This window comes from Caloenas nicobarica, chromosome 14 (assembly GCF_036013445.1).
Source record: "Caloenas nicobarica isolate bCalNic1 chromosome 14, bCalNic1.hap1, whole genome shotgun sequence".
NCBI classification, from domain to species: domain Eukaryota; kingdom Metazoa; phylum Chordata; class Aves; order Columbiformes; family Columbidae; genus Caloenas; species Caloenas nicobarica.
In genome coordinates, this window is record NC_088258.1 from 3,760,864 (window position 1) to 3,775,441 (window position 14,578).

The window sequence follows — 14,578 nt, forward strand, 5'->3', positions numbered from 1 at the left end:
TAGCAAATGACAGCCAACGGTTTGCTTTTCCTGAACTTTATCTCCCAGGTTGTATTTCTCCACGGCCAAGTCAAGTATCCACGTGCCCTTTGGCCCTTCGACTTTATGGCTTAAATTCCTCCCAAGCCAGAGCCCGGAGCTGCGGCATTTTGGCTCGCATGGAAACCAGGATCGAGTCTGCAGCGTGCAGCCAGTGATTGACTTTCTTTCACTTAATTTGTTCTTGAGTTGTCATGGGTTGGCTCCAAGTGGAGCTGAGCCCAGACCTCCTTGGAACAGCGGTGGATCATGGGGATGGCGGAGGAGGAAAGAGGAGGGGGAGAGAGGCACTGGGGAAAGCGGGGGGTTAAAACATCTCTGGGATAGCCTAACAGTAATTTTATCACAGGCTGGTGACTGCAAACATCCCTTCTCTAATTCTTCTTTCTCCCCTTGCATTGCAGAGAAGAGAAAATGACAGCCGCCCGGATTAGAAAATGCCACAAGTGTGGGACTGGCCTCATTAAATCGGAGGGGTGCAACCGCATGTCGTGTCGTTGCGGTGCTCAGATGTGCTACCTCTGCCGCGCTGCCATTAATGGGTACGACCACTTCTGCCAACACCCCCGCTCGCCCGGGGCTCCCTGCCAGGACTGTGCAAAGTGCTCGCTCTGGACAGATCCCACAGTAAGTAACGAAGGACTTTTGTGAATGATTTGCACCCTGATTTCAATTACCATCCCATGCCAGCACGTTGAAATACCAGAGGAAAACGGCTGTTTTTAGACAGCACAACTTTTTCCTTTTCCCAAGGCAGCTAAAAAACCACACTGGAAGCCAACATCAGCACAAAGTCACATCTGACCACAACTTGGAAGGAACTGGTCTTGCTTTAGGGAAAAAGAGCTCCTGTTAGATGAGGGCTTTGGCTGGAAACACTCTGAGTGTTGTTCTGGGGAGCGGGGCTGTGGAAGGAGCTGGCGGGGAGCATGTGCTGGCACCAGGCGTGGTCGCCAGCGTTGGGATCACTGGGACTCGTTCCTAGTTTTGCAGCTGAGTTGCAGTTTGGTACGGCTTTGTGTCTAGAGGAAAGGGGAGTCACATCTTTTTGGTTCCCGGTTTATCTGCTCGCCCCACAAGTCCCTTTGCGGAGATGGAGAAAACTGCCTGGAAGCAGAATGGCCCGAAGTTACGGTTGGGTCCGTTCTCACGGCTGTTGTCAACAGCTGCAAAGGGAGAACTGAAGCGTGGACTGAGCTGTAATGGAGGCTGTAGTAACTTAATACAGCTCGTAGCTGTGACAAGCATGGGAAAACTTAGCGCAGCGTCTCTGTAAATAGAGGTCTCCACTGTCAGAAATCCAGGAGGAGTGTAGGTAGGAGCAGGAGTTGAATTCCCTGATCTCAGCAATCAGTGGAGCAATGTGAATGTGGATTTGCCTTCCCAGGGCTTGTCTCAGCTTTGTCTGTCCTAACGCTTCTTTGTCTCGGGCTGCTGCAGTTTGCCAGAGGCTGCTGCCAGCCGCTCTCTCTGCAGGGATGTGCACAGTCCTGCGCTTGCACAAACCAAGGAAAAGCTGCTCTAAATCTCTCCCTCCTACCTGCGGGCTCCTGGGGATCTCCCAGCAGGGTCCAAACCAGGGTAAACTTTGTCGTCTGATTCCCTGCGTTACCCTGTCAACGTGTGGTGTTAAATTCAACACAGACACCTTCCAGGCACCCCTGTAGCCTTTCCGACACCTGGTTATGTGCTCCGGGGATTCCTGTCCCACTCCTCCCTGTTTTCCACCGGGGTGCGATTCAGGGTGCGCTGGCGTCCTTTGTCCCCGTCAGGCTGCTGATTGTGCTGGTTGATGGCATTTGTTTGGAGCCAGAGAAAACATGAGGCTTCTCAAAAAGCTCGTGCTGTACTTCAAAATAAATAAATAAATCAGCAGCACAAAGAGGCCACTGTCACCAGGCCCTTTCCAGCTCTCTAATTAACCAATGTTGTGGCAAAGAAAAATTTCCCACCGTCAGCAGAGAGCTGGCACTGCCTGCTCTTTTTCTTTTTTTTCTTTCTTTTTTTCTTTTTTTTTTTTTTTGGATGACGGAGCACTGGTGGGCTGGGGAGGTGAAGTTGGGTGACTGTCCTTGCTGTGGTGCAAAGAATAACGTGAAACTCAGCTGTTGGCTTCTAAGGCTGAACTGATGGATACGTGCGTGGATTGTCCGCCTTGGTAAAGGGCTTAGTGACACTAACCCTGTCCCATCCGGGTGATCTGTGCTCCCGTATGGGACATGTAAACAGGAGTTAATGTAGGTGTGAAGAGGGGGAACGGAATCTTGACGTGAGGATGTGAAAAAGCAAAAGGCCGCTTTATCAGTAGTGTCTTGTCCTTTATCAGGGACAATGTCCATCCGAGGGATTACCCTGTCCCAGCTCTGCCGGCAGCTGCATTGGCATTTTCTTGTGCCTTTCTTGATTTCTGTTTTCTCTTTTGGCTCAATTTCTTCTATTCTGTTGAAGCCAGTAGACAGCTGATGCTGTGCACATAGGAAGAGAATATCTGTTGTGGGTTTGCCCGTGTTTGCAGCCATGTTCACTGTGTGTGCAAGCACAGAGAAGACAAGACCGGGTTGTCCCGGCACGTGTGGCATTATTAACCCGTTGCTTAGGACCTGCAGCTTCTCTCCCTGGATTAGGCTCTGCTGCAAAATGGGGAGGGCACGTGTGACACCAAAGTCTGGCTTCCAGAGGGTGACAGGGTCTTTTTGTTCTGATTTCCGATATATTCACGTACAGCCTTAACTTAAAACCATCTTCACAGCAGAGCGGTACCATGGGTTTGTCCATTTGCGTTTCACAAACGTAGACTTCAGCTTTCTGTCCAACCTGGATAATTTCACACCTTTTGAAGGATCCGGTTTAGATCCCTGTTATTTACAGAAAAATTCAGCTTTCTTTAAAATAGGGAACGTTTGTTCTTTTCCGAATGTTTAACGTTTTCTGAGTATGAAATGGTTCTTGAGAAAGTACAAGTAAACCTGTTCGTTAGCTTGGGTTAAAAACAAAGACAGTCCTCTAGGAACTGCCGCATCTGTTAGCGTTTGTCTCAAATGATCTTGAAGAGGGTAAAGCAGACGCTTCAAAAATTCCCACAATAAAAGGTCAGTTAAAATCTTGTCCCTATGCTGTAATCAGACTCGAGCCTAATTTAAAAGCGTTCGTGCAGTATCTGCTGGCTCAGAGACACGCTGCAGCCGGGCTGCAGTCAGCAGCTCCCCGGGTAGCAGCAAACATCGCTTAATCGCCGCGTTTCTTCTCGAGCTGATCGCTGCCCTGCGCCCCGAAGGATCCGAACACGGGCCAGGAGCTCTTGTCCATAAGCTGCTTGGCCAGAACTCCTCGTGCGCCTGTTGTGCAGCCCGTGCCAGCCTTGGCTCGGCTCGCTGGGATCTCGCTGGCTGCAGGAGGGGCTGATGCAATGTTGCCAGAGACAAAGCTCGGGGTGGAGCGGTGGGAATTGAATCTGCAAACAACGGGCTCTGGGGCTCGGCGGGGCTGTGTTTTCCCTCATTTTCTACATGTCCGTAGCAAACCTGAGGCTGATGTGTGCGTTTTGTACAAATCCTGTGATGCAATCTAATTCATTTGGACTGTTTGGGTAAACCAGGTTCTGCTCTCATATGTATTATTTTTAATTTAATACTCATCTTTGGACTATCAATAATATTGCATAGCGGCTTTTTTTGGCTTTAGAGTTTAAGATGTTTTCAGTAAACTCTTAAAACGCTCCCAAATGCCCATCGTTGAAGTTCAAAGCAGAAGACTAATCATTAGAAGGTGTTTGCAATTATCCCTCCTTCTAGCGTTACGAACAGAAGATGTTGAGCGAGGACTGTGTAAAACTTCAAATGCATTGAGGAAATGCATGAAGTGCACAGCACTGCCTTTAGGATTTGGAGGGAGGGAAGCACCATTAAGTTTAGGGTGTCGTTTTGTTTTTTTTTTTAATGCGCTATAAAGTGCCTTAATCATAAGCATACGGTTAATCCGCGGTATTCACGGAAAGCCATCAATATGGCATGCCTGTTGCTAAAATAACTCTGCATTTCTCAAACACCAGCATGTTCTTTGTCCCTATCCTGGCCCCCCTTTTTTCCTGCAGCCCTGCGGATGCCCCGTTCCAGTTAGACCAGTTAGAACACAGCCTGCTTTTATCCCCTGCTTCCTGCTGCATGGAGGAACACGGCCGAGACAGCCGGAGCCTGTTCTTGCTCAGCCTCTCCGCAGCTGATCTGGGAATGATTTGAAACAAAACCCCTTAGTCCTCTGGAAGCCTCTGTCGTGAAAAAAAAAAAAAAATCATTTCAAGTTTATTAGTAACGGCTGCGGACGCACATACGTGGAAAAAAGAAAGCAGTAAAAAGGCAGGAAGGGGGAGGCAGCGGTGGTGAAGGCACTTTCTAAAGACCAAAAATAGTTACCAGGTCTCTTGTTTTCCCTCTTTCAGCCGTGACACTTAATAATTAAAGATAACGAGAAGCGCGGTAGATAAAAACAGAGCTTTCAAAAGCTTTTGTTGGTGGCACTTTTGTGTTCTGGGCAGAGGAGGTTTTATTTGGGGGGAGGTTGTCTCTGTGTGTCTGGCGGAGCTTTTATCTCCTTTTCCTGCTGTATTTTTCTTCTTCCCAATGGGCTGTTTGTTCCTCCGGCGGCTCTTTCTCTGTGTGTGTGTGTGCAGGGCCCTGCGTGGATGCGGATTCTCTGTACCGGCATTGTTGAAACCTCCCTGCCATTAAAATGTGTCCGGCTTAGTCCCCCAGCCCAGCTCTTGAGTTAATCCAGCCCCAGACCACGCCGGCCCTTCTGCTGCCATTGGCTCCGTCTTCACCGCATTCCCTGTGTTCAATGGGAGAAAGGGGCTGAAAAGAAAAGCCTCCGCCATCCCGAAATCCTTTCGCAGGTGGGGGATCACGGGGACAGGCTCTCAGACCAGCCAGCGACAGGCACAATTTTTGGCAATGGGACTGGGGATGGTCCCTGCGAAGAGCATCCTGCTGTTGGGTTTGGGGCAAAGCTGGCTCCCGTTTTGCCACTTAAACACAGCTGCTGTTAATAACAGCGTTTGCTTTCTGCAGCATTTGCAGATAAGAAGGGTGAATTACATCTCATAGATCCTTTGCGTTTTTCTCTCAGCCACCTCCCTTCTCCTGTGATGCGGTGGAGCGTGGGGAAGGGCCACACTACAGCTTTGCTTTGCGTTTTCTCTCGCAGGAGGAGAAAAATTACCTCGTTGCTCAAAAACCATGTGGGCAGGCCAGTGCTGAGACCCCGCCAGGGTCTGAGGGGTCACTTTTCTTCTTTTTTCTTCTTTTTTTTTCTTTTTCTTTTTTCTTTTTTCTTTTTTTTGCCATAGGCAAGGCAGCTGACAGGAAGATGACTGTTAACTTGACAAGATAAATCCCTTCAATCCACACGGCCTGTGAGCAGGCTATTAAAATTATAATCTAATCCTTTATTAAGGGACTTGAACCCGCTCAGGGAAACGGACACAAGAGGCTTTTGAAATTGTGCTGCAGCCTCCACCCCGTGTGACATGAAATGGTTTCTTACCACAACAGTCAGCCGTAAGCGTGCTAAAGAAAACTTAATTTTTGGTGTGGATTCTTTACCCCCGGATTAATCTGTCATCTCTCTCCAGTTACTGTGGAATCAAAAAACAGCCTTTGCTTCTCAGAATTAGAGGTGTTTTGCAAAAATCGCCATTGTACGTGGTGAATATTCGCAGCGCTGAGACTTCTTTTTTTAATTCTGGCCTGTGCTGGTGCAGTATGTAATAGCCAGAACTTGTGGCATCAGCTTTCCTTCACGAATATCCTAAAATTAACTTGCTGTGCACATACGGTTTTTTTGTTCCATCTGCAATGTGGATCTTTCCTAAATACTGCAGGTATTGAACTGTGCTGTGTATTCATCACTTGCCAAATTTAATGTCAGCTTCTGAAGTAGGAAGGTGCATATTGTGCTGTGTATTTTCGTTCTTTCTATATTAATGGATAACAGTTTTTCAGAAACACTGATGCAAAAAAAAAAAATACTACGCCAAGGCTTGGTATGTGGGGTTAATTATAAATACTTCTTAACCTTCCAATGTGAGAATACACTTTTATCAGCAGAGAAACAACAAAGCTGATAACTTCTGGTCTTGGAGATGTGGTTTGTTATCCCTCTGCTGTGATTTGCAGTTGTAGAACTCGTCGGGACCTCAAAATGCTGATCCGCGTCTGTTCTTGGCGGTTGTTTTTGCATCCAGGGTGTGCTGCAAGGTCTTGAAGACCAAGAGGGGATGGGGTTGAGTAGAGATCTCCGTATTTGAGGTGATGCGGTTGCTGTTGTCCTTGGCGATTTGGGCGTTGTTTTGGAGACCTGGCAGATGGGATTTGCTGTTGCTGCTGTTCCCCGGCGCTCTGGGAGCTGCAGGGATCGAAGGCAGCAGCTCCTTGGCTGCGCCTGCCCGGGGGCAGATGGCTTCATCCATCCATCATTAGCCCGGAGGTCAGCTGCAGTTTAAACCGGGGGGGTCGAGCAGCCCTCGCCGCGGGGAGGGTCCTGGAAAGTCGCGTTCTCAATGTGGCCGATTCCCCGGATTTTTGCAGGACTGAGCAAAAGCAACAGCGGGTTTGCAGGAGCTGCAGCATCACTTGTAGGGGCAGGATGGTGGAAAGCTCTGCTTCAGAGGGTTAATCACAGACCTAGCCTACATAAAAGCTTTTATTTTTTAAGTTAGAACAGACTTCTGCAAGTTTCTAGGATTTAAGTTGAAATTTATGCCTTTGTGTGAGTGAAGGAGATCCGGTGATCTTGTTCAGTTGAGCTTAAAATAATTTCTTGTCGTATAACTAAAATAAAAACTTCAGGTGCATCTTTTCCAGTACGTGGCAATAAAATGGGAGAGGGTGGCTCTCTCTCTTTACAACAGCATTGCCAAAAACATTCTGAGAAGAAAAAAAATTGGAAGTCTTGAAGGTTTGGGGACACCCTTCGAGAGCTCAGCGTGGGCAGCAAAGGAGCAGAGGATGTTTGGGTGCCTTTGTGGAGCACGACCAGAGCGTTCTCCAGCCAGGGAACATCACAATCTGATAATTGGGGCGTAATTTGAAGTTCTATATAGGCTCAGAAGACCCATTCTTCAGGAGTTTTTATGGAGATAGGCTGTAATTAACAGTCCGTGGAAGGTGCCCACTTGGGGAGGAAAAAAAAAAAAAGGCCACATGTCCTGGAAAGTCTTAATTTTAAGCATTGACTCAGAGGATAATAAAAGGGAGGGAAGTATTGAGTTTGGCTTTCCGCAGATTAAGAGAGCTGCAGTCTTCCAGGGAAACCTTATCTTGGTGGTAGGAGGAGGGGACATCTCAGCGAGCGTCCCAGGCGTTGGCGTCCGCCACGTGCGGGACCGTGGGGCTGGAGCTGGGAAGCTGGCTGGACTTGAAATAATTTCAGCGTAGCTGCACACAGGGAGCGTATTTCAAATTTAGTCCCCGAGCATTCTTCAAAATGGAGGATATTTCCCACATTAAGTGTGTTCAGGAGGAAATTTCTGGGTTTTGACAGTACTGAAATTAGGATGAATAAAATGAAGCAGAGTCTTGCGCATCGTGGGGTACGTGGGGCTTGGGGTTCCCCTCCTGCTCCACCGCTCGCGCTTGCAGACGAACTGCTGAAGCAAACCAAATGCTCCTTCTGTGCAGGTAGACCCCGAGTGGCTGGTGCCAGGTGTTTTGTGTCACCCAGCAGCTCCTGTTCTTGGCCTTTTTCCCTCATAACTAACACCCAGAGTACAAACACTGTCCAGGAGGCTTAGCTCTTCTCCATTTGTTTTCTGGAAGTGTCAGGTAGCGTTTCATCCCAACGGACACGAAGCAGCAGCAGATGCAACCCTGCAGAAACCAGAGGACCTCTCTTGCCATCCCTGCACATATGGCCAGCAGAAACATCTGCTGCCTGGACTAAAAGGCAGTTAGTTGTCTCTTGAGTTGTTTGCTGCAATCGTTATTACCCTGGTAGCTGTTGCGTGCTGTGGTGCGGTGAAGAAACTCGTTTTTCACGGCTGCTCTTGGGAGTGGACAGTTGATGCTGAAGCGTGGATTGAGGTGATTCTTTGGTTTCATGGCAGATTCTCTGGTTTCGTGGCCATGTATAAAGCCTGAGAGCTCCTTGGACCTTGCGGACTGTTGGTGCCCACAACCATCTCTCCAGACAAGCCTCTCCTAGCTCAGGACTTGCATAGTCTTCTTCCAGGACTTTGTCCATCATGCTCCCTTGCTCTAATAAAAGCTGGTGTCAATGCCAGATACCTGCAGCTTCACTGCGTTGCTTGGTCTCGCTGCTGCTCCTTTGGGTTGAGAAAACCGAGGATGATGAGAGGCAGAAGGATGCTTTCAATTTCTGGCTTGTCCTTGTGTTCTTGTTGAGCAGCGGGCCTGAATATTCTTGCTATAACCTCTAGGTAGACATTAAAGAAACATATTGCGATTTATGCCCTCCTCAGAGTTACAGATAAGATCTAAATGGCCTCGTCATGGCACCGTTTAGCTACTAGAGCCAGGATTTAAGTCGTGTTAATGCCGGCTGTTGGGCCAAAAACTCGAGAAGTGCTAGCATAATGTAAATATTTAATGGACTATTGCCATTTAAAAGATTAACAGCTCTCCAGCAACTCTTGAGCTGGGCGGAGCTGGGTTGCAGCTCTCTGGTTTCCATCAAGTCAATGAATTTTAGCGCTGATCTCCCTGGAAAGCTGATCTAAGCCTCTTGGTTGTACTCTGTGGGGTAGGCTTGGCTGTGTGCAGGTTACGTGTGCATCAATCCCCCATTGCAGCCTTGCTTGTAATTAAACATAGGGCAATCCTAAATGAGGACAATTCAGCCAAATTTGCCCTTTTTTCCCCCATGTAAATGTGCTGAAAAGACAAGCAGCACTGAGAGAACAGAAAGTTGCTACAGCAGGAATTAACCCACTGACTCTTGCTGCTCCTGTGATTTCCAGGAGGATGATTCAAAGATAATCCAGGAGATTCAGAAAGAGGGTGAAGAGGAGCAAAGGAAGAAAAATGGAGGTAAGTGACAGTCTGTACCTGTGCTTTGAGATCAGCCTGAGGACGACAGGAGAGCAGAGGCTTCCCAGCTGTGACAATTTTCTGGATTTTCCCTGGATTCTTCCCGTGGCCTGGCTGTTTGCGGGCTTCTCCGTACGTTGCTGTGCTGCACCAAGTGTCACCCAAGTGTTGCTCCAGGAACAGCCATCGCCCTGTTCCTGTTGGGAACTGTTGTAGCTTTAACGTGGTGTTGCCTGCAGGCTCAGCTGGGACCATGGGGCTTGTGTCCAGCTCTGCCTTGGGTGCCGTGGATGCACAGACCTGTCTCCTCTCTGCTTGGCAAAGCAGCTGCAGAGCAGCGTGAGCTCTGTGGTGAGGGGTACATGGGCATGCAAGAGGCTGAAAAACGAGGTGTTCTTCTTTGTGGTGTGGTATTGATGGAAGGAGCCAACCTGGGAAGCTGGTGCTGTGCTCTGTGGTGCCTGGAGCGTGGAGGGGGCGAGAGTGATGCTGTAGGAAGAACGCTGGGGATGGAGGATGCTGATGGCAAGCGTAAGACCTTGGGCCAAGCCTGGTGAGTTTTCATTTGTGGGATGACTGGTTCTTTTCTCTCCTCCCTCCGCAGAGAACAGCTTCAAACGGATCGGCCCGCCTGCAGAAAAACCCGTGGAGAAAATCCAGAGAATTGAAGTCATCCCCAGACCTGTTCCTCAGAACCTCCACCAGCCCCGAATGCCCCCTTACCCCTTCGTGCACCCCCCCTTCCCGCTCCCTCCTGTCCGTCCCATGTACAACAACATCCCCCTCAACATCGGCCCTATCCCTGCCCCCTACGTCCCCCCATTACCCAACATGAGGGTGAACTATGATTTTCCCCAGATCAATGTTCAGCTGGAGCACAACTTGCCGATGCACTTTGGCCCTCAGCCGCGACACCGATTCTGACCTGGGTCAACCAGCACTTGCCGTAGAGTCACTGCAGGGCAAAGCCGCCCCAGTAATGTCACCCCATCCCTTTCCTGCTCCAGCCTCTCTCGGTTTAACCATCCGCAAGGGCAGCTGCTCTGACTCGTGTGTACCTGCCCTGCACCCCTCTCTGGAGCCTCTCTGAACATCTGCCATCAAACATTTCAGCCTGTGCTGCAACAGGGCTTGGTGCTGCATTTCCAAGGGGTCTCTCCCTGTGTTGGGCATCTGGATAATTTTGATTTTGACAAAGCCAGTTCAGGCAGCTGTTGGGAGCGAAAGTGAGACTTTCTGGAGCGCAGGGATGCAGCCGTTCCCTGGGGACTTTCCAGAAAATCCTGCCTTCCTGCTGGCCAGAGCAGCTGCTGCACGGTCAAGTGAGTCTTGGGGGAAGGGAAGAGAGATTTGGCATCTGGGTAAAGACCTTTGGGAAGGAGATAACAGGAGTCAGCTGCCCCAGCCTTCTGCCTGTGGGGGGGCATGAGGCTGGGTGTCCCATGTTCTTCAGCATCCCTGTCACCTGCCAGCACCTCCCAGCAGGAATAAATCGTTCAAAACCAAGTCAATCTAATGTTTTTAGCATTTCTCACTCAGCAAGCAGAGTGAGGGGATGCAGCAGCCATCTCGTTGCTGAGATCTCGGTAGGAAGCCCACAGCTGTGTTCTGTCTCAGGGGTTTAGCAAGTAGCAGACAATTTGGGCACCCTGATCTTTGGCTGAACTGAACTTGCCCCCTTTGAATGGCTCAGGATTTTTCCCCCCAGAGGTGGGTGCCTCTCAGCTTCCAAAACATGGCCTTTGCTTTGCTGTTCTCATCTGGCATCCCAAATCTCCCCCCTATTTCTGCCAGCGGTTGTCAAACAGCTGGTAGAAGCACCTGGAACGTCATTTGCAGCCTTCATTGCAACAACTGCTTGGGCAAATGCCTGGTTAGATGCAGGCAGCGGTGTGATGTGTGCTGTGGCAGAACAACCAGGAGCTACCCCTGTCGTTGTGCATGCAGGTGACGGCGAGACGGGACCCCCTTCCCCGCAGAATGCTGCTGTGGTGCTTAATGAATTCTAAAAATATGTATTTTAGCTTAATTGGCTCCAGAAAAGTGTATTAAAAGACAAAGACGAGTATTGCTGCGATTAGGAAGTGAGGACTTAAGAAAAGCAAAACTTCCTTGTGAGAAGCGGGGGGCGCAGTCGCTGGGCTGCGGCAGCGGCGCTGGCACGAAGCCCTTTCCCCACAGCCCTTGGCTGGTTCAGGCTCCGTTTAGAAAAGAAGGTGGTTGGAGTGGGAAATAAAAAAAAACCCTCTTACCAGAAAGGCCAGGCTGCCTTTTAGCAGCCCAGTTGTGCTGTCACTCCCCGAGCGGTTTGTTCATGGCCGCATCCTGCTCTGTCCTGCTGGGAGCCCACCAGGTGCACTTCTCCTGTTATTCCCCCTGTATTTGAACGTCCAGGTGTCTTTTGGTTTTATTTGGGGTTGTTTTTTTTTTTTTCAGGTAAAATGCCCTGCTTCTGCCAAACCCTTGCTTGCAACTCCCCGTAACGGCTCCCGGCGCAGCATCCCCTGGGCGTGCGGGATGTCGGTGGGATGCTCCCAGAGAGCGGTGGCCTCCACCACAGCCTGGGACATCCTCTGGGGACTGTTGTCCCCAGGAGGGTCTCCCAGAGGGGATTTCCATGCTTTTTGAAGCTGAGTCAGCAATTTATCTCAGGCATTGCCTGCGGGTTGAACGTACCCTGTAGAGTGCTCTGTTCCAGCTCCGCAGTGCCGTGGTCTCTCTAGCATTAATAACCACGTGGTATTCCCTTGCTGCTGTTGTTTTCTTTCATTTATTCCTGGAAGTAGTCTGGCGACTGCCAGAGCTTCGTGCTGGCTGTTCAGCTGAGTTTTAGCCAGGTTTAAATCCTCCCTTGCACTGAGCGATCCCTCTGGTAGCCAGGAGCAGCATGTCCCGATGGCTTTGGGAAGGGCTGGTGTTCCCAGCGTTAGCAGGTGGTGAGAAAATGGACCTGGGTCAGGGGAAGTCCCTTAGAAAGAGAATCCCGGGGGTTTACCAGCCAAGATCTTGTGGGTTCAAGGGCTGGTTTGGATGAACCCTCCAGGGTGCTGCTGCTGGTCCCGCTGCCCGTGCAAAGGGGGTCGGGCAGCCGGGGCACAGCTCAGCTGCCGAACTCTGCCCCAAACTACGATGGACGCGCGATGTGTTGCGCGGTGCTGCGTGTCCGGGAGCGCTAGTGCGAAATGACGGCCCGATCCCATCTTTTGGTGCGTGTCTAAAGACGTGCGGGTGTCAAGAGCTAAACCTTGGCGGAGGGAAGTGGCGAGATGGAGCGAGAGGGATGGGGAAGCGTCGGGGGGAGGTCGGTGTCCGTGGTCTGTCCTGGATGAATCTGCTGTTGTGTCGTGGTCCTAGAGGAGCCTGGTAGAGGACTATGGTGTCCCTGTCCCCCGCAAAACCCTGAGGTTATTTGTGTCTGAGAGAAGAGAAGTCGGTGCTTGGGCAGTGATGGGGAGGAGCACCCAGCGACCCTGAGCGATGGCTGATGTGGGGATCCTGCTGCTTATCCCCCCCAAGGAAACTCCCGTTTCACCAAAAATGCCTCTGCAGCCCAAGCGCGTGGCTGCTCCTCCCCTCCAACCTGAGACACCCCGCGTTGTGGTTTCCGACAGCACTTGGGTCTGCGTTGATTTATTTTTAAAGAAGAAAAAATAACCCCAAATCTACTGCACAACCCCCAGAGCCATCCGTGACCTGGTGTCCAACTCCTGCATCCCAGTTTCCCTCCCGCCCCACTGTCCTTGAAACCGTTTGTCCTTTAAGGGTGACAGGGAGGTTGCTGTGCCCAGGCTGATCCCATAACAGGTATTTCTTATGGTTATTTGCAGTGTCCCATTTTACTTGCCTTAAAGGTGGAGAGAGAAACTTAGTATTTGCACTTAGCAAAACATTATATTAAAAGAAACCCTGTAAAGATGTGCATGTTCTGCAACTTTGTATAACAGTAGCTGAAAACAAATAGGTGGTTTATTAAAAAAAATTTCAAAAATTAAAAAAATATTTTTCTTTACCTTCTGGTAGTAAACTGTTCTAATATTCTGTGTGTAAAAAGTTCCTGTATTATATTGTAATTTGAATTTTTGTAAATAAATTTGTGCACTCCGGCTTTTTACCTCTGTGCTTTCGTTACAGCCAAAGCATCATCCTAACGCCAGGCAGCAGCAGGGGCGAGCAGGCAGGACTGTTGTGCCAGATCTCAGCTTGCGTGGTTGAAAACGCTGCGAGTTGCAAGGCAAAACCCGTTTGACCCTCCTGGAAAAGCTTAATACGTTCCACATGCTCCCGAGTTGAAACTGGACGGGATAGAAAATGGTTTCCAGTCGATCCTTTAAATGGAAACCAGGATGCTCGTGTCGTTGGAGGGGAAGGCTGGGGGGATCTTCCCCGCCTTGCGAGAGCGATGGCAAATATAAAATCTGGCTTTAAAAGCAAAAGGAAATGGGGGAGATGGGAAGCACGAGGGTGCAGCCCTGGGGAGCCTCTTCCCCACACGGGCCCCTCCCTGGCCGGGTGTCACGGCTGGTTTGCTTGTGCACACGCGGACGGCACCAGAGGGACCAGGGCAAGTGTGTGGCAACCGGAGCTGCTGAGCGGTTCCCGCACAGCTTTAATTTTGCTCTGTTTATTGAAAGGAAATTGGCCCTTGCTGCAGTGCTTAAACTCGTGTCTGAAATTTAGGTCGCGCCTGGCAATGCCCTCCCACCGTCCCCTGGGGATGTGTGTTTGGAGGGGAGCTGGGCAGCCCCAAACCTTGTTTTTACCAAACCAGCTTTAGCTTTTAAAAGCCAAAGCGGAGCCCAGCAGGATCTGCCGGTGCTGAGCGGGGCTGTGGGAGATGGAGAGCAGCGAAAGGGCTGGCGGCTCTCGGTGGGGAGATGGGGTTGGCCCCTGGCCCCTCTGTGAGCACGTGCTGCACCCAAATTCATAGCCAAAACTGAGGTTGGCCCCAGCATCAAACCTGAGGGGCTTAGTAGAGTTTTGGGGCTGGTTTTGGCTGTCTTGGGAGGGCTGGGGGCACATCCCAGACATCCCAGCTCCTCCAGCCAGACATGCTGTGTTTTGGCCAGGGCTGGGCTGCAGCGGATGGGGCTTCCTTCCTCCTCATCCTCTGCTTTTTTTTTTTTAATCGTCTTTTCCATTTCGCTGAGCAGAAGAGGAAGGGGGCTTATTTCTGACCCCTGCCATGCCATGCACCCCAAACCAGCGTCCCATCGCTCTTCCCTCCCGCAGGTGCCTCCCCCTCAGACCATCCGATGGGGGAAATATCTGAGCCAGGGAGAGAAAAAGCAGTTTCTTCCCAGCTTTGGTTTTAAATCTGCTCCATGGAGATGAACCTGTTGGTCACGGTTCCCTTCCCACCAACTCCTCTGAGCCCTCTAGAACCAGCTCAATCTTCATGGCAGGCATTTGGCCCCCAAAGGCTCCACCACCCCAAATGCTCCTTGCTCCTGCCTCTCATTAAAAGGCTGTTGGGGCTGCAATGGACCACACACAATTGC

The 14,578-nt window shown here is 50.3% G+C and overlaps 1 protein-coding gene across 2 annotated transcripts in view; it reads left to right on the top strand.

Annotated features, from left to right (window-relative positions):
• The window catches only part of RNF216 (ring finger protein 216), a 79,862-nt gene extending 66,746 nt beyond the window's left edge, over window positions 1-13,116 (top strand). For both annotated transcript variants that reach the window (XM_065645073.1, XM_065645074.1), the window contains exons 15-17: window positions 444-666; window positions 9,011-9,080; window positions 9,685-13,116. In XM_065645073.1, coding sequence (XP_065501145.1) covers window positions 444-666; window positions 9,011-9,080; window positions 9,685-10,004 — 613 coding nt within the window. In that variant the 3' untranslated portion in view covers window positions 10,005-13,116. The remainder of the gene's footprint in view (window positions 1-443; window positions 667-9,010; window positions 9,081-9,684) is intronic.
• The last annotated feature ends 1,462 nt before the right edge of the window (window positions 13,117-14,578 follow it).